The sequence below is a fragment of the Sorex araneus genome, chromosome 5 (assembly GCF_027595985.1).
Source record: "Sorex araneus isolate mSorAra2 chromosome 5, mSorAra2.pri, whole genome shotgun sequence".
Taxonomy (NCBI): domain Eukaryota; kingdom Metazoa; phylum Chordata; class Mammalia; order Eulipotyphla; family Soricidae; genus Sorex; species Sorex araneus.
This window is the reverse complement of record NC_073306.1, coordinates 118,679,969-118,704,018: the sequence shown is the minus strand read 5'-3', so window position 1 is coordinate 118,704,018 and position 24,050 is coordinate 118,679,969. Positions and strand designations below refer to the sequence as shown.

General features: G+C 51.2%; 2 protein-coding genes across 3 annotated transcripts in view; one reads left to right on the top strand and one right to left on the bottom strand.

The window, feature by feature from the left end:
- Nucleotides 1-788, bottom strand: part of ACSS2 (acyl-CoA synthetase short chain family member 2) — a 58,737-nt gene extending 57,949 nt beyond the window's left edge. The window contains exon 1 of the mRNA XM_004612547.3: nt 549-788. Within this exon, the coding sequence (XP_004612604.1) occupies nt 549-726 (178 nt within the window). The 5' untranslated portion in view covers nt 727-788. The remainder of the gene's footprint in view (nt 1-548) is intronic.
- A 4,121-nt stretch (nt 789-4,909) lies between these two features.
- The window catches only part of GGT7 (gamma-glutamyltransferase 7), a 30,776-nt gene continuing 11,635 nt past the window's right edge, over nt 4,910-24,050 (top strand). The window contains exons 1-8 of one of the 2 annotated variants that reach the window (XM_004612548.3): nt 4,910-5,293; nt 16,478-16,713; nt 16,964-17,115; nt 18,354-18,471; nt 19,171-19,238; nt 19,454-19,527; nt 19,798-19,994; nt 23,543-23,630. In XM_004612548.3, coding sequence (XP_004612605.2) covers nt 5,119-5,293; nt 16,478-16,713; nt 16,964-17,115; nt 18,354-18,471; nt 19,171-19,238; nt 19,454-19,527; nt 19,798-19,994; nt 23,543-23,630 — 1,108 coding nt within the window. In that variant the 5' untranslated portion in view covers nt 4,910-5,118. The remainder of the gene's footprint in view (nt 5,294-16,477; nt 16,714-16,963; nt 17,116-18,353; nt 18,472-19,170; nt 19,239-19,453; nt 19,528-19,797; nt 19,995-23,542; nt 23,631-24,050) is intronic. The other variant, XM_055138577.1, reaches the window with a different exon arrangement.

Below are 24,050 nucleotides of genomic sequence, written 5' to 3'. Positions count from 1 at the left end.
TGACTGCACCTCCCCAGGGGACACGAATAGCCACTAACGCAGTAGCCAAGTCTGAGCTGGTGTGAACAGAGGCAAAGAAAGTTCTCGTGGCCGGCCCCTCGGGGCACCGCGCCGCTCCTGACTGAGAACCTCGCTTTTGCCACAGAGCCCTCCAAAATTTTCTGAGGAAACGGACTCGCCTCACAGCAATAATAATTAAAAAAAAAAAAAAAAAAAAAAACACATCTCTCCCTCCTCCCCAAGTCGCCAGGCAACTCCCCAACTCCTAAGAAGCCCTTCCCTGCGCACAGAATCCTGCTTCTCCTCATAGAACCTCGGCGTCTTCCCGGAACCGCTTGCCCATCGCCTCAGAAAACGGCAGTTCTTCCCTCACAAATTCTCCATCTCCTCACGGATCCCTCAACTTCCCAAGGGCAGCCCCAACTCCTCCCGGCAGGCCCTGTCTCCCTCGCGGAACGAACCCCAGTTTCCCTCCCAGGACACCCCCAAGTCCTCGCTCCTCTGCTCCCGGACACCACCCTCCCGTGCCCACTCGGGCGTGGCCTCACCGCGAGGCTCCTCCACAGAGCGCCGGTGCAGCTCGCGGTAGCGCTGCAGAGAGGAAACATGCGCGGAACGGCTGATCTCCGGCGGCGGAGTCCAAGTGCGGGGCCGATTCCCGGCTCCGGGCTCTTCCCGGCCCCCAGCGCCCCGGCCGCCGCGACCCCGCTCCTCCGGAAGCCCCATGCCGTCAAGTTCACTGGCAGTGTGTGCGGTGGCGCCCGGGCGCGGAAAAACAGGCCGGCCGAGGGGCGGGGCCTCTGCCGAGGGGCGGGGCCTGGCTGCGGTGGGGGCGGGGCTTAGACAGACAGGAGGGCGGGCGGGAGAGGGGCGACTCTTGGACTGGAAACTTTTGTACCACGCGGGGGACTAGGGGAGGGGCTGATTTGAGGAAGGGGTGTGGTCTTATAGTAAAAGCAGAAGGGGTGGGGCTTGGAGTGACAAGAAAAGGCCGGACTTCTTGCGGGCAGGAGAGAGCAGTGGGTAGGGGCGTTTGCCTTGCACGCGATCCACCTGGCTTCAATTCCTGGCATCCCATATAGTCCCCCGCAGCCCACCAGGAGTAATTCCTGAGTACAGAGCCGGGAGTAACCCCTGAGCATCGCCGGATATGGCCTCACCCCACTTCTCCCCCCCTCAAAAAAAAGGGAAGGCCAGACTTTTAGATGTAGAAGCTGAGTTGGGGCGGGGCTCTTGCTGAAATTAGTCAAGCTCTGTTGGAGCTGCCCTATAACCTGATTGCACAAATGTAACTGTCACCCAACTAAGTCAGAAAGTCAATTGAGCTCTGATTCCTCTGTGGGAATTATTCTCTCACTCCCAGTGACTCCCTCCTCTTTGTGCTGGGGTAGGAAGCTTCCAATGAGGGCAATGTCTGGGCTCCAGACTCATCTAGCCCTGGAGTCACCTCAGATTATCTCCCATCCCTGAGGATTTATCTTCACTCTCTTCTCTTCACCAAATTTCCACCCAAATCTAAAGTACAGGTCTCTTTAAATGAAGACTAGACGGGCCTTCCGGTGTTTGTTAATAAACTCTCCTCACTGCACACAAATGGTAAACTCAAGGAGGGGATGGAATATGCACACGGTCACAGAGCAAATGGTGATCAAAGTTAGAATCAAGTGTAGGTCCCCTGACTTCCTGATTTAGGGTCATCTTTTTCTTTTTTAACTGTCCATGTGGTTGAACGAGGCTTATAAATACTAGAATCTATGCACATAGGAGGAATGACTCATTACCGCCACCCCATCCCCAGCACAGTGACAGAATCAAACCCCCCATGCTTTATACCTGCAGGGTGTTTGCTTTACCATTCTCTTATTTCAAGCTGTTATTTCCCAGAAACCCCACACCACAACTGCCAACCCTTGGCTCACTCGTCTATGGCTTCCTTCTATCCCTTCTACCCCAGAAGCAAGAAACCAGCAGGCCTCCATTTTCCCTTCAAGAACGCCATCAATAAAGGCCCAACCCACCCTTCACATCACAGAATACCTACCAAGGCAGGAAGAACTCTAATACCCAACTTCAAGAGTGATTCTGAGACCTGAAGCAAACAGTGCACATCCCTCCACAGAGGGCTTGGACCCTACCTAGCCAGCCTCTCTTCCCATCTGCTCCTTTTCCTTATCTGACTAATCACAGGACCATCTCAGTCTTAGTGAAAAATATCCCTCCATGGGTCAGAGTATGGTCAGAGTCACCTAATCTTGAAGAGGAGGATCTCAGAGTTTCTTTGAAAGGGTACAGATCTTGGGGCGGCAGAATGGACCCCATTGAAGAGACAGTAGCTACGCTGAAGAGGCTAATACTTCAATGAAGGTACACAGATTCCACAGGGACCACAGATCTTTCTGAGGGTTCTCAGATGCTGCCAATGGACCATGGGCCCTGTTAATAGAAACAGGGGCATTAAAGATCACTGAACCTACTGAGGATCACAGATTTCTTCCTAGGAGAGAAAGAAGATATGTATTTTACTAAAGAGACTGTAGTGATAGCAAAGCGGGTAGGGCGTTTGCCTTGCACATGACTGACCCGGGTTCGATTCCTCCGTCCCTCTCAGAGAGCCCGGCAAGCTACTGACTGAGAATATCCTGCCTGCATGGCAGAGCCTGGCAAGCTACCCATCGTGTATTCGATATGCCAAAAACAGTAACAAGTCTCACAATGGAGATGTTACTGGTGCCCACTCAAGTAAATCGATGAACAACGGGACAACAGTGCTACAGTGCTACTAAAGAGACATAAACCCACTAAGAGAACTTAACCCGTCCAGGGGTGTCTACTACCCTAAGGGAATGCATGTAATTGAGGGGCACAGATCTCATTTATTGTGGACAGAGAGGCTTAGCTGTCACCTTCTGAGGAGTAAGAAGCCCCCACTGCTCAGAGGAAGGCACAGGGAAATGAAACACAATTCTACCCATAGGGGCATCCCTGCGCCACACCTGGCCCACAGCTCCTGACAGCACTGGGTACAGCTCTTGTACCCAGTGGGGCTACCAAACTGTTTCTGACATACTGCTGCCCTCTCCTGTCTGCAGATGGCACTGCAGATCTGGGCCTCTAATAGTTGCCTGCCAGCCAGCGAGCCTGCCTGCCTGCCTTCCTTCCTTCCTTCCTTCCTTCCTTCCTTCCTTCCTTCCTTCCTTCCTTCCTTCCTTCCTATCTTTTCCTTTCCCTTTTTTCTTTTTCCTTCTTTCTGTTATCTCTCTTCTTTCCTCTCTTTCTTTCTTTCCTCCTTCCAGCTTTGGGTACCTCACCCAGTGGTATTCAAGCTTACTCCTGGCTTTACGGTCAGGGATCTCTTCTAGAAAGGGTCAGAGACCATATGTGATGACAGGGATTGAAAACCAAGGCAGACCACATTCAAGGTCTTAACCCTTGTACTATCTATCTGTCCCCGCCCCTGAATACCCCCACTATTACATTTTTTTAAGCAGTTCTAGTTTTGTGACCAATGCCTCTCTCCAGTCTCATTGTATCCAGGGCTCCTTCTGGCTCCTCTTGGGTGTAGTGCGCAGGTCATAACAAAAACCCTTAAAGTGCTGGTGAATATTCATGTTCAAGACTCTATTCATGGGCCTGGAGTAATAGCACAGCAGGGAGGGCATTTGCCTTGCACACGGCCAACCTGGGTCGATTCCCAGCATCCCATATAGTCTCCTGAGCACCGCCAGTAGTAATTCCTGAGTGCAGAGTCAGGAGTAACCCCTGTGCTTCGCCAGGTGTGATCCAAAAAGAAAAAAGAAAAAAAAAAGACTCTATTCAAGCCTATTGAAATTATGGTGAATAGTGAATGTGCTCTTGGGGTGGGGGAGGGGGCAGTCACATGCAGGGTACCAGGGATCCTGCACCTATGAGAGGCTAAGGGCCTCAGATATGAGAGGCATGCACTCTATCACAGAGCTACATATCTGATCTCTGGGACTCAGCATTTCTGGGGTGGGGGGCTCAGCCAGCAGGTGCTTAGGGGTTACTCCTCGCTCTGTGCTCAGGAGTGACCCCTGGTTTTGCTCAGGGGACCTTGTGGTGCTGGGGATTGAATTGGACTGGTGGGCTGCACACAAGGTAAGTGCCTTAACCCCCACACTATCTCTCCAACACAAGCTTCCAAGTGTCACTCTGTCACTGTCATCCCGTTGCTCATCATTGCTCATCGATTTGCTTGAGCGGGCACCAGTAACATCTCCATTGTGAAACTTGATATTACTGTTTTTGGCATATCGAATACGCCACGGGTAGCTTGCCAGGCTCTTCCGTGTGGGCGAGATACTCTTGGTAACTTGCCTGGCTCTCCGAGAGGGGCGGAGGAATCGAACGCGGGTCGGCCGCGTGCAAGGCGAATGCCCTACCCGCACACACTCAAATTTTGGTTTCACGGCCCCATGGTGATGGAGCAGGGATCCCAGAAGAGCTTGCGATTGAAAGAGGACTCTGAGAAGAGGGATCTAACATCCACGGAGGGGAGGCATCCAAGGAGAGGATCACCGAGTGCAAAAGCAGCGGGAGCGGGGGGAGCAGAGACTGGGGTTTCAAAGGACCGAGTGGGGGTGGCGCCGTGGGAGGAGTGGAGAGGGATGGTGGAGTCTGAAGCCAAAAGACAGGTCTGGGGTCCGAGGCTTCGGAGATCTGAAACCAGGAGTCCAACGAGGCGGCTCTGGGGCCGGAGATACTTGAAATCAAAACTAAAGTCAAGGAAAGGCTCGCAGCCAGGGCGAGGGTCTGTGGGCCGCGGAGGCAGCCTGGGATTAGAGGAGGATGCTCAGCGACACTGCAAGGAGGAAAGTGTTGGGGCCCCGGGCTGCGTAAGGCTCCCCATCATCCCGGTGGCGCCTGCAGCGCGCTCTTGCCCCTCTGTAGCCCCCCTGCGCGATCCTCACCTGCACCCCTACGCAGCGCAGGTTCGCCTCTGGCGGCCGCTGCGGGCGCGGCCCCTGGGCCCCCGACACCCTCTGGGCCCCGGCGGAGGCGCCCCCACCCGGCCGCCCCGGGGCGCACGCCCCGCCCTCGCTCTCGCCCCCGCCGCACCACTTCCGGCAGGCGCCTAGCTGCTGGGGGGCGCGGGCGAGCATGGCGGCGGCGGAGAACCAGGCCAGCCAGGAGAGCGCCCTGGGCGCCTACTCGCCGGTGGACTACATGAGCATCACCAGCTTCCCGCGGCTGCCGGAGGACGAGCCGGCGCCTGCGGCGGCCCCTCTCAGGGGCCGCAAGGACGAGGACGCCTTCCTGGGAGACCCCGAGACCGGTGAGGCCCGCTGGCCGCGTCCCTGCCCATCCCCCGGGACGTCCCCCAGGCTTCCTCCATCCGTGCGGAGCAGCCCCTCCGCTCTGCATTGCCCCGCATCACCCGCTTCGCGGACCTCTGCCTCTTGCCTGCCCTCTGTGCGTGGTCTGCCGGGGCTGGGGCTGCAGTTCTGCCCGGGATGCGACAAGGAGCACCATGCCAGGGACTGCAGTAGGAGGGATGGGGGTTCCCTCTGGGGAAGGACCAACTAATAATAATGGAAGGATTGTTGGAAGGGAGATCCCGAGGAGCAGCCGAGATCGCCCCTCGGGGGCTTTCTGGAGACCTGGGGAGTAGGGGAGGAGAAACCAACGCAGGCACTGCCGCAGAATGGACAGAGACAGGTGCGGGTCCGAGACCAACTTCCCCACAGCCAGGGATGTGGGAAGAAGAGAGCTTGGGGAGAAGCTGAGCATCTTTTCATATCCAGGATGGGGGTCAAAAGAATCTGATTCCGGTCTTCTGACAGCGCAGGGATTTGGGAGATGGGGGCTGGCGGCAGTGTGACCTCTCAAAGTCCTTGGGGACCAGACACTCCGTGGCTGCCCTGTGGATTACCTCACTCCTCCCTGAGCCTTGGGTCAGCCAGGACCTTAGTAAGGTACCCTGCCCCCTAGCCAGCTGCCAGAATGTTCTAGTTCCCTTCCATTCTTGCAGGGCCTGCGAGGGGTGGGAATAGGGTGGGAGGGGACCAGGCTTGGTGGTGGTCTGGGCCCAGGATCTCTGAGCACTTCTTTCCTGTGCTGGTTCCCATGCATGTGGCCCAGCGCTATCCTCCCCTTCGTTCTTCATCCTCCATCCCCCATCCCTCTTACCCTTCACGTCACTTCCTGGCATTAGAGCATCCTTCTGTTCTGTTCTCTTTTACCCAGTGCCTGTGCTTTAGTGCACCCAAGCCGATTCTGAGTCAAATTCGCCTCTTCCTCATCCACCCCTGCCAGCCTGGTGGATCTTGCTTCCCTGACCCTTTCCTCTCTTTACCTGACCCTGCCCTCACCTGACAGCCTCCAATTCTCTCCCCTTCCCTGACCTTCTGGCCAACCGGCCCGACCAGCAGCCCCTGCCAGCCTTTGTTGTACACTACCTGGAGGGGGCAAAGAGGACAGGATGTAGTGGCTTATGGGCAGCAAATGTCAGGGCAACAGACTGAAACTTCTTTTCCGGAGCAGGTAGCCTGGGATCAGAAAGCAGCAGGGAGAAGAGAGGATGGTGTGTCCTGATGGAGACTGGCCGAAAACCAGGTCCTTTATTCAGGAGTCAAGCGTGTTGTTTCTGGCCCCAGCATTGCCTGACTCTCTGTCTCAGCGGACACACCTGTCCTGACCTTAGCTTCTGGCTCAACTGAAAATGTCAAGCTTACTCAACCTAAAGATTAGAAGCCCCTGATATGATTACTCCTGACCCCTGATTAATGCCTTAGCTCTGATTACAATCTGTGAGTATTTGAGTGATCCTGTGGTTACTTTAAGAAGATGGGATCATGACAGTGTTGTTTACCATCTTTTCTCCAAATCCAGCGTCTACTGTACTCTACTAAATACAGTAGAAATGCTAAAATTAGTAAGTGAATGCTAGGGGGCTAGAGAGATAGTGCAGAAGTCAGGGCGCTTGCTCTGCATGTGGCCGATCGGGGTTTGATTCCCCAGCACCCCGTATGCTTCCCCAAGCACTGCCAGGAATAATTCCTGAATGCAGAGTCAGGAGTAACCCCTGAGCATCGGCGGGCGTGTCCCCCTAAAATAAATAAATAGATAAATAAATGCTATATCTGTTGCAGTGTAATAATTGCAGGGGGGGAGACCTTCTCAAGCCTTAGGGAGTTTTGGGGGTTCAATATATGCGCTGCCCTTACTTGTACAAAAATTTAGCAGCCCCGCTGTCACCTGAGCTTCTGGGAACCTGCACCATATGCCAGTGTTGAGCACTGTGGTTCCAAGGATCTTGCGTCTTTGCTTCATAATCACCCCAGTGTCGTGTCTGCTATCCTCCGAATCCCAAGGTTCCTGTGACCCAAGTATACCTACATGCAGGCTGACTTATAACTCCTTCTCAACCCAATGGTGCCCTCTAGTGGCGCTATCCTTTCCTCTTCTCCGGGACCTTGGTTGTGCCCAACTAACCCGTTAAGTCTTCCAGAACCAAATGTCAGGCACTCCACAGGAGGCCCTGTAGAAAACAAAGCTTGAGGGTGACCCTCAGACCCCTGTGTCCCTCCAACTTCCCAGTTTCTTTCTCTCGGGGTTATGCAAGCATCCCTCACATTCAGCTTACTCTGTTAAACTTATGTCATCTCTATAAACCCGTTCTCCCCCTAAGGTTAAGGATGGGGGGGCCGGGGGACCACCCCTTATGGTGTCTAGGAGATTTACCCAGTGCTGTACTCAGGGTTCACTCTTGGCAGTGCTCAGGGGACCATATACAATGCTGGAGATCAAACCAGGGTTGGCTGTGCAAGGCAAGCGCCTTATCCGTTGTATTATCTCTCCAACCCAAGGTCATTTTTTTTTACAAATAAAAGTTTATTCTTAAATGTGTATCAGGTTCTCAGACACTTTATTTTGTACATTGGTGGCAGCAGATGTTAAGGGAGGAATGTCAAATGTTCCAACAGCAAGGGAATTAAGGACCACCATGCCGAAGGCCCAGGACCAGCGAACTTTTGGCCAGATTTCCTAAGCCCATCCCCGGAGCCTTGACTTTTCCTGCCTTGGAATTCCTTCTGCTCCTCTTCCTGTTTCTGCTTCAGTGTCTTATCTGCCCTACTCATCTTCATAGCCTGCTTTTTGGGCTGCTTCCAGGGTGTCTTTTGACATCTTCACCGCAAGGCATGGCACCTGCTACTCCTCCCACCATGTCATAATTTTGTTTTAGGGTCATACCTGCTGGCACTGGGGATGAGAAGGGCTAGTCCCTGCTTGGGTACTGGGGAGCATTAAATGCCAAGGATTGGAGCCAGAGTTCCAGCCCTTTGAGCTATTTTCTTCATCTTTTCATTCCCTGTAGGCCCATTATTCTTCCTCTTTTAATTTTTTTTTTTTTTGCCATACCCATTGATGCTTAAGAACTATTCTCATCTCGGGAGTAACCCCTGGCTGTGCTTAGGGACCCTTATGTGATAACCTCCGCCGCATGAAAGGCAAGCACCTTACCTGCTGTACTATCTCTCCAGCCCCATACCCATCCTTTCGAAAGTAAAGTAGGTTTTGCTTGTTTGCTTATATTTTGGACTGGCAGTGCTCAAGGAGATTTGTGCCCAGGGATCACTCTCAGGCATGCTCAGGGGACCATGTGCTGATGGTGCTTCAACCTTGGCATCTTTTTTTGTTTTGTTTTTTGGTTTTGGGGTTTTTTTTTTTTTTTTCTTTTGGAGGTCACACCAAGTGATGCTCAGGGCTTACTCCTGGCTCTGCATTCAGGAACTACTCCTGGTGGTGCTCAGGGGGCCATATGAGATGCTGGGGATTGAACTCAGGTCAGCCACGTGCAAAGCAAATGCCCTTCCCGCTCTACTATCATTCTGAACCCCTATGAACCTGGCCTTTTGTATGAAAAGCATAAGCTCAGTCCATTAAGCTCTCTCTTAAGAATTAAGATGATATTTCATTGTTGGAAGATACTAATTTTAAGGAAAATATGAGATGAGAGAGAGAGAGAGAGAGAGAGAGAGAGAGAGAGAGAGAAGGAGAAGAAGGAGAAAGAGAAAGACTAAAAGATAAAATTCATGCCCTAGGGGCTGGAGTGATAGCACAGCGGGTAGGGCATTTGCCTTGCACACGGCTGACCCGGGTTCAATTCCCAGCATCCCCTATGGTCCCCTGAGCACCTCCAGGAGTAATTCCTGAGTGCAGAGCCAGGAGTAACCCCTGTGCATTGCCAGATGTGATCCCCCCAAGAAAAAGAAAAAAAAATGTGCCCTAAAAGAGAACAGGAGCAACCCCAGGGTAAAGTGCTATAAGGGAGAGGTTACATACCCAGAACTGGGATGCCCACAATTCTAGAACAGAGTGTACCTCATGTCATTTTTCTGTCTTTTCTTGTTTGGGGGCCACACCCAGTGGTGCTCAGGACTATTCTAGTTCTCTGCGAAGGATGCCACCTGGAGTGCTGGGGATCAAATTGGACTAGCACATCAAGGCCTACTTCCTGTATTCTTTCTTTAGCTCCACTGTGTCATTCTTTTGTGATGGGTAGGGGTGCACCTAGCGATGCTCAGGGATTACTTCTGGCTTTGCACTCAGGGATCACTCTTAGCAGTACTCAGGGAACTGTATATGGTGCTAGGGATCAAACATGGATTGACTGTGTGCCAGGCAGACACTTTACCTGCTGTACTCTCTCTCGGCCCCTCCACCAATATGTCATATCATTCTTTTATTGTTTGCTTTTTTTATTTGGGGGACCACACCTGGTGTTGCTTAGGGTTTACTCCTGGCTCTGCACTCTGTTCCTGACAGGGCTCAGGGGACATATTGGGTGCCAGGGATTGAACCCAGGTCGGCCATGTGCAAGGCAAGTGCTCGCAACCCACTGTACTATCGCTCCAGACCCCACATCATGTCATTCTTAATGATGCTGTCATTCGTTCAGTCTTCAAGGTTGAAGGCCAGAAGCTACTCACAGTTCCCCTCTTTCTCTTACTTCTAAAATGCTAATCACAAGTTGTCTCCTTCCTAAATACTTTCCAAAAGCCATCTCCCTATTCCTGACATCACTACTTTTTTTTTCCTTTTTCTTTTTTGGGTCACACCCAGCGATGCACAGGGGTTACTCCTGGCTCTGCGCTCAGGAATTAACCCTGGTGGTGCTCAGGGGACCATATGGATGCTGAGAATCTAACCCGGATCGGCCACGTGCAAGGCAAACGTCCAACCCACTGTGCTATTGCTCCAGCCCCCACAATCTCTCTTTAAAACTCTAGACTTACCAAGTTACTTTATTCTAGGTTCATTATCCTAAAGTCAACTGAAAAGTTCCAGGATATGGGGCTCTGGGCATAGCTAGATGAGGTGTCTTAAAAGGAGTGGGCGCTTCCCTGTCTTTTCTTTCGCTTTGCCTTCCTTTTCAGGGTCTTGCTCTTCAGAAAGCTTCTGTCGTGTGAGGGCTGCTTCTAGCAGCAGTGGGCTCATATCTTCCATCTTAGCAATTTAGAAAGAAAGCCTTTCTCTTTCTCAATAGCTTCAGCAAAAGAACCAGGTGTGAGTTTCATGGGTCTGGGTTTTGGTCATCTCCACCTGTTCCATAAGCAATCACTGTTCAGAGGTACCTGTTTTCATTTAATGGCCCGGGGATGAGGGAATAAGGAACAAAATAGTAAAGTTCACAAATATGTAAGAACAATAGCGGGATATTGCGAAAAGGTTCATTTGAGATCAAATCTTTGTGGGGGAAAGTTGATGACTTTAACTTGGCTATTCTGAATTTGTTGTATGCCTAAAAGAATTATCTGGAGACAGCGCTCTAGAAGGCCTTTATTTTTTTATCTGTTTAGACACCTTTCCCCATTAATTTTGTTGTTGTTGTTTGTACTCGCCTGGCACTGTTCAGGGGCTATTTCCAGCTTGGAAATGGTGTTAGGGAGGTAGAGAGGAGTCTCAAAAGACCGTGTGGTATCAAGACTCCTACAGGAGTCTCAGCATACACTCAAAATTCTTTGAACTGTTTCCCTGGTTTCAATTTTCTTTTAGAGAACCTAAGGACTGGAGTGAGTGCTTTGCCTATAGTAGGCCTATGTTCAATCCTTGGCACTTTGTGATCCCTGAGAATATCCAGGTGTGGCCCAAAGACAAATATAAAAAAAAAAAAAGAAAAAGAATAAAATAAAAAATAATAATAAGACAAGTAGTTGGAAATAACAAGTATAAACTACAATTAGCTTCTAAGGTTGGGAGTAGTTTTGGTTTTGGGGCCACACCCAGTGGTGCTCAGGGCTTACTTCTGGCTCTGCGCTTAGGAATCACTCCTGACAGTGCTCAGGGGACCATCTGGTACTAGGGATTAAACCTGAGCAAGCACCTCAACCCCTGTAACTATCTCAAGCTCCTAAGATTGGTTTTTGAGGAGGGGCGAGTGCTATGACACCTGAAAGGGCTCGGAGCTTACTTCTGGCTTTGCACTCAGGGATCACTTCTGGTGGTGCAGGGGAGGCACTCCTGAACAGTGCCAGGCGAAGGGGACCATATGGAATACCGGGGATTAAACCCTGGTCAGCTGTGTGCAAGGTATATGTCTGCACACTATACTGGAGCTCTGGCCCCTAAGCTTTGGAAAGGACTCCTTCTGCCAGATGGAGCAATAAAAAGAGGCTTTTTCTAACCAAGCTCTTTATTTCTGGGTTCTTTGTTGGATTTGCAGTGTTGGGGATGAAACCCAGGGCCTCACACATGCAAGGCAAGTGTTCAACCTCTGAGCCACATCCCTGGCCCCTTGCTATTTGTTTTGTTTTTTTTTACCCACTGTGAAATAAAGTAGGCAATATGACCTTTTACATCTATGTAAAATAGAGAGAGTCTATCTCATAAAGTTATGGGAATACAAAAAAATCAGTGAGAAAAAGTAAATAAGGGAATATATGTAAAGTGTCCAATATATAGTCAACATCTATGAATGTAAGTTCAAAGTCATTTCTTTTTGCACTTTTTTGGGAATCTATAGGAGCAAAGGAGAGTTTATTGTCCACAATTAGGATCAAGTATGTTTGTTGAGTGAATTCCAATACTTTTTACAGACTAGTAGTGCTGGTAGTGTCTGACCAAGTGGCAAGCCTGATCATTGAGGAAGATTTTCAAAAATCAGATTTCTTTAAATAAAAATTTCAAACAAATTTTTTAGGGGTTTTGTGGCTATACCAAGTGGTGCTCAAGGAACACTGGTCAGAGGTCATTCCTGACAGTGCTCAGGGGACCATATGCAGTGCTAGAAATCGAACCAGACTTGTCTGTATGCAAGGCAAGTGTCTTTTTTTTTTCCTTTTTGGGTCACACCCAGCAATGCACAGGGGTTACTCCTGGCTCTGCACTCAGGAATTACTCCTGGTGGTGCTCAGGGGACCATGTGGGATGCTGGGAATCGAACCCGGGTCTGCTGGGTGCAAGGCAAATGCCCTACCCGCTGTGCTATCGCTCCAGCCCCAAGGCAAGTGTCTTAAACTTGCTGTGCGCTCTCTCTCTCTCTCTCTCTCTCTCTCTCTCTCTCTCTCTCTCTCTCTCTCCTCTTAAAACAATTGATTTTGTTGGGGCTGGAGTGATAGCACAGCGGGTAGGGTGTTTGCCTTGCACGCGGCCAACCCGGGTTAGATTCCCAGCATCCCATATGGTCCTCTGAGCACTGCCAGGGGTGATTCCTGAGTGCAGAGCCAGGAGTAACCCCTGTGCATTGCCAGGTGTGACCCAAAAAGCAAAAAACAAAAACAAAAAAAACCCAATCGATTTTGTTTAAGGCTCTTTTTTGCACATGATCATGTGGCTGTATAATTGTCCTATTAGGGATGAATTATGTGGACAGATATTTAATATTGCTGTGACAAAACTCAGTTGACTTATATAGAGGTGGATTTGACATGTAAGTTCAAAAGCAGCAGGATGTATATTTCAAAATAAAATAATTTTAAACCGATAACCTTTCATTATTGAGAAAAATATATGCTTTTCACAAGTGAAAGTCTCTTAAAAACAAAACAAGACAAATTCAAACATTTTCATAAGATAAATGTATTTTTGCAAAGCTCTATAGTAAATTATATGTTTAACAGCAATTATAGTTTGCATATTCAATCCAGAATAAACACATTGTCGAGAAGGGAAGAAAATAATTTTTCAAAAGGGAAATTGGGAGCTGGAGAGTTAGTACTGGGGATAAGGCATTTGCCTTGCCTGCAGCCAAGGTTCAATATCCAGCACCACATATGGTTCCCTAAGCCCAGCCAGAACCAGGAGGAAGCCCTGGACACAGCCAGGTATGGCCCACAAACCAAAAAATTAGAAAATTAAGGCTCCCTTCTCCATTCCCATTTCTTCACAATTCATCCTTTTCATTTAAAAATATATGCACTTGGACTATATTTTTGGACTAGGTTAGAGATTTTGGACTAGGTAAGACTATATTTTTGGACTAGGTAAGAGATAAAAAAAAACTGGAGCACAGCATGAGAGAGCCCCAGGTTTGATCCCTGGGATATGTGAACCTCCAAGCATTGCTAGATGTGGCCCCCCAAAGCAAACCTGCTTATATGCATTGACTTTTAAATATATATAGTGAAGATTCAAAACAAAACATTTTCCTCCTTGGGGGCTAGAGTGATAGTACAGCGGGCAGGGCGTTTGCCTAGCACTCGGCCAACCTGGGTTCAATTCCCAGCATCCCATATGGTCCCCTGAGCACGACCAGGGGTAATTCCTGAGTGCAGAGCCAGGAGTAACCCCTGTACATTGCCGGGTGTGACCCAAAAAGAAAAAAAATTTCCCTCCTTATCTCTTTACTACCTTCATTATCTTTTCTCACAAGATACCACCATGATCTTTTTATTGGGAAGTCTCCAAGCAGTGATCCAAGGGTCACTCCCAGCAATTTTTAGCCAGCTGGTTAGCAGGGCTCGAGGATGCAGTGCTTCTCGGGCCAGGCAGTGACCGACTGGGCCACACTGGCAGTGCTTGGGGTTCTCCAGGGCCACATAGCAATGCAGGGGAGGTCAAGTGGTGCTAAGGATCAAAACCCCCTGAGGCTGGAGGGATAGTACAGTGGGTACTTGTACTGGTATTTGCCTGGCATGAGTCTCACCTGACTCCATACCTGGCACCACATACAGTCCCCCGAACCCGTCCAGGACTCATCCCTCAGCACAAAGCCAGGAGTAAGCCATGAGCACTGCTGGGTGTGGGACCCCCTCCCAAAAAACAAAATAACCCCATCCCCTGAACTAAATTCTTGACCCCACCGCCATAATTTATAAAAAAAGGAAGAAAGAAAGAAAGAAAGAAAGAAAGAAAGAAAGAAAGAAAGAAAGAAAGAAAGAAAGAAAGAGAGAAAGAAAGATTCTAAAGAAATTTCAAAAAATGTCTTGCATGTCTCAGCATTTTTTTCTATATTTGTATGGGACATTCTATTTCCACAAAAGGAGATGTGGATTATAGGAGGCTTTGAATGCTGGTTGGGGAATTTGGATTTTCATCATACTGACGTCAGTGAATCTTGATAGTATTTTTTTATGTGTGTGTTTTGGTTTAGGGGTTCCATCTGGCAGTTCTGGGGGGCTACTGACAGCTCACTGCTCAGGGGTTGCCTAGGAAACCATGTGGGCCAGGGATTGAATGGGGTTCCTGCATGTAAAGCATAGAATCCTGCTCATTGGACCACTTAGAATGCCAATATATCCATCGTTTTTAATAGTATCCCACAGGCATTTATTTATTTTTTATTTTAAAAATTGGGTCATGCCAGGGTTTGAAACCAGGCCTTCTGCGTGCAAAGCATGTGCTCTATCTAGCCTGTTGTGTCATCTCCAGTTCACGAAGACTTTTTTTGTTTTGTTTTGTTGATTTTTGTTTGTCTTGGTGGAGCTACCCAGGCCTTAGTGTTTTGAGGCTCTTTGTGTATGTGTATGGTTTTGGGCATCTCCTACGTGCTCAGGAAGCTTTGGAGCCCTCAGGGATTCTCAGCCAGTTGGGTCAGTGGTCAATTCTGGGCCGAGGATGCGATGCTGCTCAGGTTGTACAGGAATGGGGGTTACCGGGATCATCCCAGTGGTTCTCAGGGACCTCAGGACATACCTGGTGGTGCTCCACTTCTGCTTCTGCACTCAGCGATGCTCAGGGGACCACATCTTTTTCCCTAGCAGTGATTCAAGGGTCACTCCCGGCTGATCTTCAGGGGATGTTTTTCTGGGGAGAAAGTTTGTTTGGGGGTCACACCCACTGCGTTCAGGACTTACTCCTGGTTCTGTGCTCAGAATCACTCCTGGAGGGGGCCAGGCGACCATGTGGGGTGCTGGGGATAGATAGGTGTGCAAGCCAAGCACCCTACCCACTGTACTCTCTCACCAGCCCTTGAAGAGACCATGTGGTGCCAGGGATCAAACAAGGGTTTGCCACATGCAAGGCATAGATCTTAGCCTCAATACTATTTCTCCAGCCCCAGATACTATCTCTCCAGCCCCAGTTGTTTTCTTCTTTTCGTTTTTTGGTTTTTGGGGATCACACCCCACAATATTCATGGGTTACTCAGGAATTACTCCTGGTGTTGCTCAGGGGACTGTATGGGATGCCAGGCTGGAACCCTTGTCTGCCATGTGCAAAACAAACACCCTCCCTCTATACTATCACTCCAACCCCTCCCCCATTGTTGTTGTTGTTTCTGATGTGCTACCTTAGGGCCTTTGCACCTTTTATTCCTTTTTTTCCTGGAACACTCAGGCAGCCAGCCTTGCTCTATATGTAGGTCTCAGCTGAGTGTGTGTGTGTGTGTGTGTGTGTGTGTGTGTGTCTGTGTGTGTGTGTTTGTGTGTGCGCGCACGTTTTTCCCTCAGCTAAGAAGCTCCTGACACACACCACTATTCTCTCATTTCATCATTTTTCTTCATGGTACCTGCCACTGCTTGTTATTCTACACTCCTTTTCTTGTTTATTGTCTTTGCCTTCTCTGGTCTGTGAATCTCACCAGGGCAGGAACAATTGGGACCTTTTCCTGACATCCAGCATAGGGCCAGAGCCATGGCGGGCGGGGGCTGGGAGCTGGTGAATGCAGGATTGGCTCACAGGCCCCCGTCTGTGCTCAGGGTAGGGAACTGCCTGCCTGCTCCGAAGACAACCAGGTCCCAGCTGGGGCAGGATCTGGTTTCCAGGGAGGGTCCAACCCCCGCCTCTCCAGGAAGTGTTCCCAGCCCTGGGTACTGGGTCCCAGTAAATTTGACCCAGGGGTTGGAATCCAGTCTCCCTGTTGCCTTGCTGGGGGTCCCTGTTTCTTCCCACCCAGGGCTGCCCCCCAAGCCGTCTGGAGGTATGTGGGGGGTGGGGGTGGGGAGGAAGGTGTGCGCCTGGCTGGGGGACGCGGAAAGGTGAGCCCCGCTCTCAGTGGGCTTTGTTCCGCCTGGGCCGGGAGAGGGCGGGGAGGGCCCCCGGAGAGGCTCTCAGACCCACCCCCACGCCCCCACCCCAGACCCCGACTCGTTCCTGAAGTCTGCGCGGCTGCAGCGGCTGCCCTCGTCGTCGTCGGAGATGGGCAGCCAGGACGGGTCCCCGCTGCGGGAGACGCGCAAGGACCCCTTCTCGGCCGCCGCGTCCGAGTGCTCCTGCCGCCAGGACGGGCTCACGGTCATCGTCACGGCCTGCCTCACCTTCGCCACGGGCGTCACGGTGGCGCTCGTCATGCAGATCTACTTCGGGGACCCCCAGGTGAGGAGCAGGAGCGGGGAGCCGTGGGGGCGGGGGTGGGGTGAAGCCCTGGTGGGAGCTGGGAGTGGGGTGGGGTGGAAGGAGAGGAAGGTCCCGAGGGGAGGGACTGGGAGGGGACGTGAGGGGTACAGAGGGAGTATGGGGGCTCCCCGGGGCCCCGGGGGACTTCTGAGGTTAGTGGAGGTGACTCCAGGAGGCAGCGGGCCCCCACTTTCCTGGCTTATCAGTCCGTTTACCCCCCACACCCCAGATCTTCCACCAGGGCGCCGTGGTGACAGACGCCGCCCAGTGCTCGGCGCTGGGCATTGAGGTGCTCAGGAAACAGGGATCTTCCGTGGACGCGGCTGTGGCGGCAGCTCTGTGTTTGGGGATCGTGGCCCCACACAGTTCTGGCCTGGGCGGGTAAGGAGCAAACAGCTGGGGAACTTGGGGTCCCCAGGGCAGCCTTCTGTGGCTTGGTCTGTGTGCTTCCTCTGGGGGTGCCCCAAATGTTTAGGGGGCCGCTGAGCCTACACACCTCCCCTCCCCTCTTTTTTTTTCCCATTTTGTCTTTTGTCCCCAATTTCATTCGTGTCTCCTGTTCTGGAATTGGTAGAAGAGTCTTCAGATTTGATTTGGTTCAGCTTTTGTCTTTTCAACCGGAAAAAAAGGAATGTACACGGCCACGAGTTCGATCCCTGACACAGAAAATAAATGGGGAGAGGATTTTGTAAACTATAAACTCAGGTGCTAATTAAGGCAGCTTTGACTTTGGGGATTTAAAACGACCTTGAAAAAAATCAGATCTGGTGAGTCTTAGCGTCCTGAAATACAGCCCAGCCTAGAACTTTTAAAACACTCCTTTTAAGTTGCCCACTCATGGGCCCTACCCAGCACACAGACCGACTTGGCCTATACATGAACATTTTTCTTTCATAGACTTAAATTTGTTTTAAGTTTCAAATTCAAAGTTGAAAATGGTCATCACAGTCCAGATTTTTGGAACAACTAGGAGACCTGGGAACCCTGGGCCCACATTTTTTCTGGATAATGACCAGTTATCCGGAGCTGATCGGAAGCTGGGCCCCACCCACCATGGTGCTTGTGGTGCCCACGTGGTCGGAGTCCCAACCACCATTGTTGGTCCCGTTCTGCTGTAGGCCAACCATCTCAAATGTAACCCATGCCAGGTGGAAACATGTCACCATAAAGGACAACCTGACAAAGTTCCTATCTTGGCTCCGGCCCCTCCAGGCTCTCCTACGAAATCAACTCCCCTTTCTACAGTGTGACCTTCTATAATTCAGTCTTGGGAAGGGGAGGGGGGCACTCAGGAGGCAGATGCAGGAAGCTGGCAGGGGTCCAGCAGTGATGGGGGGTTGGAAGGGGAGGGGCGGGCAGGGGCAGAATGTCCTGTTCTCCCAGTCTCTGGGGTTTCCCTAAAGAGAGATTAAAGTGTCAAGTGACAGGCTGGAAGAGGTCCACACACTCTAGGCTCCCAGTCCCTCCATTTCACTGCCCACCCCATGGCTGGGTCGCTGGGTCCCTGCAAGGGAAGGGTCTCAGTTTGTGCTCAGACCCCAGACTCCTGAGCACAAACTGAGCCAGCATCCCTGGGACAGTGGGGCAGCTCACTCTTCCCCACTCTGTGTTTCTCCCAGGGGAGGCGTGATGCTGGTACACGACATCCGGCGCAACGAGAGCCATCTGATCAATTTCCGGGAGTCTGCACCAGGGGCCCTCAGGGAAGAGGCCTTGCAGAGATCCTGGGAGACCAAGGTGGGGACCCTGGTTAGAAGAGACAGTCGCAGGGGTGGGGACAATTTCATTTCATTGCCCTTGATAACCCATTCATCGGTATTCCCGTTGCTGTGTATCTGCCCTGGGGGTGAGAAAAAGAATTGAGCCAGGAGGGGAGCTGCACAACCCCCTTCCCTACCCTCCATGGAATAATGGAATAATCACTAGCAGACGATGCAGTGACGCTGTGTTTCTCTGGTGACCTCGCAGATCTGGCACATAGGAAGGAATGAGGCAGGGCATTGAGGGGCCCAGGAGATACCTCAGAGGATGGGTGCCCATGTTTGCACGTGGGAGGGATTTTGGGCATTGCATGGCCTCCCCAGCACCTGCCCCAGAAATGGGGACACGATCAGGAAAAGGTGAAGGGAAGGCCCCTGTCCCCTCTTTCAAAGACAAATGCAGAAATTTTTCCCGGGCTCTTCCAATGGGTGGACTCACTTAGAAGCCCGTCAGCTTCCGGGAGAAAGCATTTCTGCATTTGCTGAGAGGAAGTTGGAGAGACGGAGGGACGGATGCCCACTTGGGAGAGTCTGCCCTTCCTCTTGGACCCTTGGCCTGTGTGTCTCCCCTGTGCCAGCCCCCCATCCCCGGCTTGGGGCTCTGCGGAGTTCAGCCCAGCCCCCCCCCTTCCAGTGACCTGGTCTCCTCTCTCCCTCGCCTGCCGGCCTCGCCCAGCCCGGGCTCTTGGTGGGGGTCCCTGGAATGGTGAAGGGACTACATGAAGCACACCAGCTCTATGGCAGGTAAAGACACCCCCCCCCCGGGGACTGGGGACCCCTGCCTGCTCTTCTCTTTGGGTGGCCTTCTCCTCCCTTCCTGATGCTCCCAGTCCCAACGCCCCCTCCTCATATCCCCTTCCCTTGCCAGGACTCTCCTTCCCAGGAACCCCCCTCCCCCCAGGACCCCTCCTCCTCCCCCCAGGACCTCCACCACCCCCTGCTCTCCGGCCCCCCTCCAGGCTGCCATGGTCCCAAGTCCTGTCCTTCGCAGCAGCGGTGGCCCAAGACGGCTTCAACGTGACCCATGAACTAGGTCAGTGGGTCTTGGGGGGGGGGCGCGTGGGGGAGCCAGTAGGCTGAGGGAAAGGGAGGGGACCTCTGAGGTGCGGGGCCCAAATCAGAAGGTACCTCCTCTTACAGAAACTTCCAGAAACTTCCCCTTCATCCCACCCACCCCACCTGGAGGAAGTCTCTCAAGTGCAGGCCGCTGGCTGAGTGCCAGATCCCCCCCCTTCCACCTTTGTCCACTCCCGCCTTACACCTCAGTCCTCAGTCCAGCCCCGACTTTCACCCCTGTCCGCAGCCCGAGCCCTGGCGGAGCAGCCCCCGCCCAATATGTCCGAGCGCTTCCGAGAGACGTTCCTGCACGCGGGCCGCCCGCCACTCCCCGGGGCCCTGCTGCAGCGGCCCGACCTGGCGGCTGTGCTGGAGGCACTGGGCACCCTCGGGCCCGCAGCCTTCTACAACGGAGGCAACCTCACGCTCGAAATGGTGGCAGAGGTGAGTGCGGAGGGTCATCCGTCCTCCCTTCCTTCTTCTCTTCCTTCCTCTGTCCCTCACTCCTTTCCTTCCTCCTTTCTCCCTCTCTTCCTTCCTTCATAACTTCTCTTGTCCTTCCTTTCTTCTTTGCCCTTCCTTCTGTCCATTGTTCTTCTTTCCTTCCTTCTTTTCTTTGCCCTTCCTTCCTTCCTTCCTTCCTTCCTTCCTTCCTTCCTTCCTTCCTTCCTTCCTTCCCTCCTTCCCTCCTTCAATCCTTCCCTCCTTCCTTCCTTCTTTTCTTCCTTCCTTCCTTCCTTCCTTCCTTCCTTCCTTCCTTCCTTCCTTCCTTCCTTCCTTCCTTCCTTCCTTCCTTCCCCCTTTCTTCTGTCCTGTCCTTCTTTCCTTCCTTCCTTTCTTTGCCTTTCCTTCCTTCCTTCCTTCCTTTCTTCCTTCCTTCCTTCCTTCCTTCCTTTTCCTTTCCTTTCTTCCTTCTTCCTTCCTTCCTTCCTTTTCCTTTCCTTTCTTCCTTCTTTCTTCCTTCCTTCGCTATCACCCTCCCTTCCTTTCTTGCTTCCTTCCTCCCTCCTTTCCTCTCTCCCACCCTCGTGTCCTTTCTTCCTTCCTTCCTTCCTCTTTTCCTTTTTTCCCTCCCTTCCCTTCTCCAGCCCTAGTGATGGAAATGCTCTGTCTTGATTTCAAGAGGTAGAGCTGGAGATATGTGCTGAAAGTAAACTATAGACTGAACATGTTGGCCACTTAATACCTGTATTGCAAACCGTAACACCCCAAAGGAGAGAGAGAATAAAAGGGAATGCACCTACCACAGAGGACAGGGGCGGGGAGGGGGGGGCCGGCTACTGGGAACATTGGTGGTGGAGAATGGGCACTGGTGAAGGGATGGGTACTCGATCATTATATGTTGAAACATAAGCATGAAAATTTGTAAGTCAGTAACTGTACCTCATAACGATTTATTAAAAATTTTTTTAAAAATTGGGGCTGGAGTGATAGCACAGTGAGTAGGGTGTTTGCCTTGCACGCAGTCAACCCGGGTTCGATTCCCAGTATCCCATATGGTCCTCTGAGCACTGCCAGGAGTGATTCCTGAGTGCATGAGCCAGGAGTAACCCCTGTGCATCACCAGGTGTGACCCAAAAAGCAAAAAAAAATAATAAAATAACCAGATTCTTTAAAAAAATTTTTTTTTAAATTTTAAAAAAATATGTAGAGGGGCTGGAGAGATAGCACAGCGGGTAGGGCGTTTGCCTTGCACCCAGCAGACCCGGGTTCGAATCCCAGCATCCCATATGGTCCCCTGAGCACCGCCAGGGGTGATTCCTGAGTGCAGAGCCAGGAGTGACCCCTGTGCATCGCCGGGTGTGACCCAAAAAGCAAAAAAAAAAAAAAAAATATGTAGAGCTGGATCAATAGTCCAATGGGCAGGGCATTTGCCCTGCATGAGACTGATCCAGGTCTGATCCCTGCCATCCCATATGGTCCCTTGAGCCTTTCCAGGAGTGATCTCTGAAGCAAGTCAGGAGTAAGTCTAATGCACTGCCAGGTGTGGCCCCCAAACAATGAGTAAATAAATAAATAAACTTGGGTTCCCTAGGCCTGGTGTCAACCAATAGACAGTTCTAACCTGGCCTTCCTAAACCTGGTAGAAATCAGAGATCCGCCTCAACTTTTCTGAGCCAACAATTCTAACCCCCTTGGGTTTGTTAAGGAACTAGTGAAAAGCCTCCTTTCCAATGACTTTTAGGTTCTGGGAAGTAGGTGGGGACAGCCGGACACTTGGTCTTACCAAGTTTAGTGCAAGGTTAGTCTGAGTCAGGGGCAAATTATGACATAGTTCAAAACTCCTATTGAAAAATGTCATCCAGGGTAAGACTGCAGACCAATGCAGTGGTTCTCTGACCTGTACAATATGATTGTCTGCCTCTGCCACACAGTTCCAAGAAATCAAGTGGCTTCTCACTTGTTCTGCTTTCTCCAAGCACCTGCTCTGGGCCGGACCCAACACTGGGCGTTGAAGGTGTAGTGTGAGAGAAGGTCACCCAGATGGCCTTCCCTGGGAAGACCAGCAGAGACCCAGCTTGAGTGCTGAATCCTGCTGGGTCCAGAGGCTCCCCCCATACTTAAGCCTTGGTCGGCTTCTCTCATACTTGTCTCATGACCACTTTTCTGCATCTGAATTCACTGTCACAGCTGCTCCCGGCAGCCAGCCTCCCAGCAGACTAGTCCTCATCTCTACAGTTCCAAGAGTTCTCAAGGTTATGCCTCATCATCCACTCAGTGGCCTGGTGGCTATTCCCACTCTGGCACCAAAAAGAAACACTGCGATTAGCCACATCTAAGTTCAGCATCTCCCTGGTGGGATGGGGAAAAAGGAGAGATTCTGTGCCAGAGAGTTAGTGCAGTGGATGAAAGTGCTTGCATTGCATGCAGCCCACTGATTTGAGTCCCCAGACACGACATATGGCCCCCAAATGCTGCCACGAGTCACTCCTGAGCACAGATCCAAGAATGGCCCCTACCAGGTGTGCCTCCCCAAATCCCCCAAAAGGATATTCTGACCAAGACTAGTGGAGCTTTGAAAAGGAAAAAACAACCCTCAAAGTTGAGTTTGTTAATATGAACAACAAAGGAACTCACACCAAAAAAGTTCCATGCATAATTTGCTAAGAGTGGATTAGAAGTCAGAGGTTTCAAGTAGTAAAAAGAACTAAAAACGAGAGCCTTCCTAGTGTTTAAATTAATTTAAAATGGAAAATTAGCATGCTATATAGGATAGCATGTACCCATTGGTTTGTTCAAGGGGGTCTGGTAGGGTCATTGCTGCTGAGCTGACCCTGCCAGAGTTCATGGTTTTGTCATGCCTTTTGTTGGTTGTAGTAGAATGCAGAAGTCAGTTTTGCTCTCTCCGAGCCAAGCAGATTATTTTCCTCTTTCACAAGCCAGTCCTTGTCCATGCAAGGCCATTCCACTAGTGCACGCAAGGCCATGGAGTCCTGAGCTCAGGAACCATGGATCATTGGGGAACAGCAAAACCTGAGATAAAAGAGCCAGACAGGGGCCAGATCACAAAGAGCCTGGAATATTCGGCTATTAAAGCACTGTAGCTGGCCCAGAGAAGACGCCCAATACTACTGCTTTTCCTCTTTACCATTTTCTGGGGTACCCAAGCGATAGCACAGCAGGTCGGGCATTTGCCTTGCTCATGGCTGACCCGGGTTTGATTACTCCGTCCCTTTCAGAGAGCCCGGCAAGCTACCGAGAGTATCCCACCCACACAGCAGAGCCTGGCAAACTACCCGTGGCGTACTCAATATGCCAAAAACAGTAACAACAAATCTCACAATGGAGACGTTACTGGTGCCCACTCGAATGAATCGATGAACAGCGGGACGACAGTGCTACAGTGCTACCCTAGACAAAATGGAGCCCCTAAGGTCCATGATGGCATTTTAGGAGGCATGAAGGTTATGAACACTGCATCTGTCTATGGTCCAAGCGTATAACTCGAGACTACGTGTTTACAATATTCCTCCTCTTTTTCTCCTATGCAGGCCCAGCATGCGGGGGGTGTCATAACCGAAGAGGACTTCAGCAACTATAGCGCCCTTGTGGAGAAGCCTGTGGGTGGCATATACAGAGGTGACCTCTCCCCCAGCTCCCAAGGTCCCCACTCAAGACAAGTCTCCTAGTCATGGCTATATCCTTTTGACCTGGAGACTTCCCCATATCACAGGGCAGACAGTGCGGCATTGATCTGCTTGTGCAGGTCGCCCCCAAAGCAGGCTAGGGCCAGCCTACATTCTGAAGTAGTCCTGGGTTCCATGACCCCAGTATTAAGGACCTGAAGGACTTTCTTGATTTGAGCTCTGTGTTGTGTCACCTGCCCCCCAGTGCCCTCTTGTCACTGCTCAGTGCTTCCGAAGAAGACTGTAAGTCCATCAAGCTCCAGGTTAGAATAAACCTGCTAAGACAATCATAGAGATGATACAGTGGGTAAGGCACTTACCTGGCACGCAGCCAACCCCTGCCACTGCATAGGGTTCCTGAGTAATTCCAGGA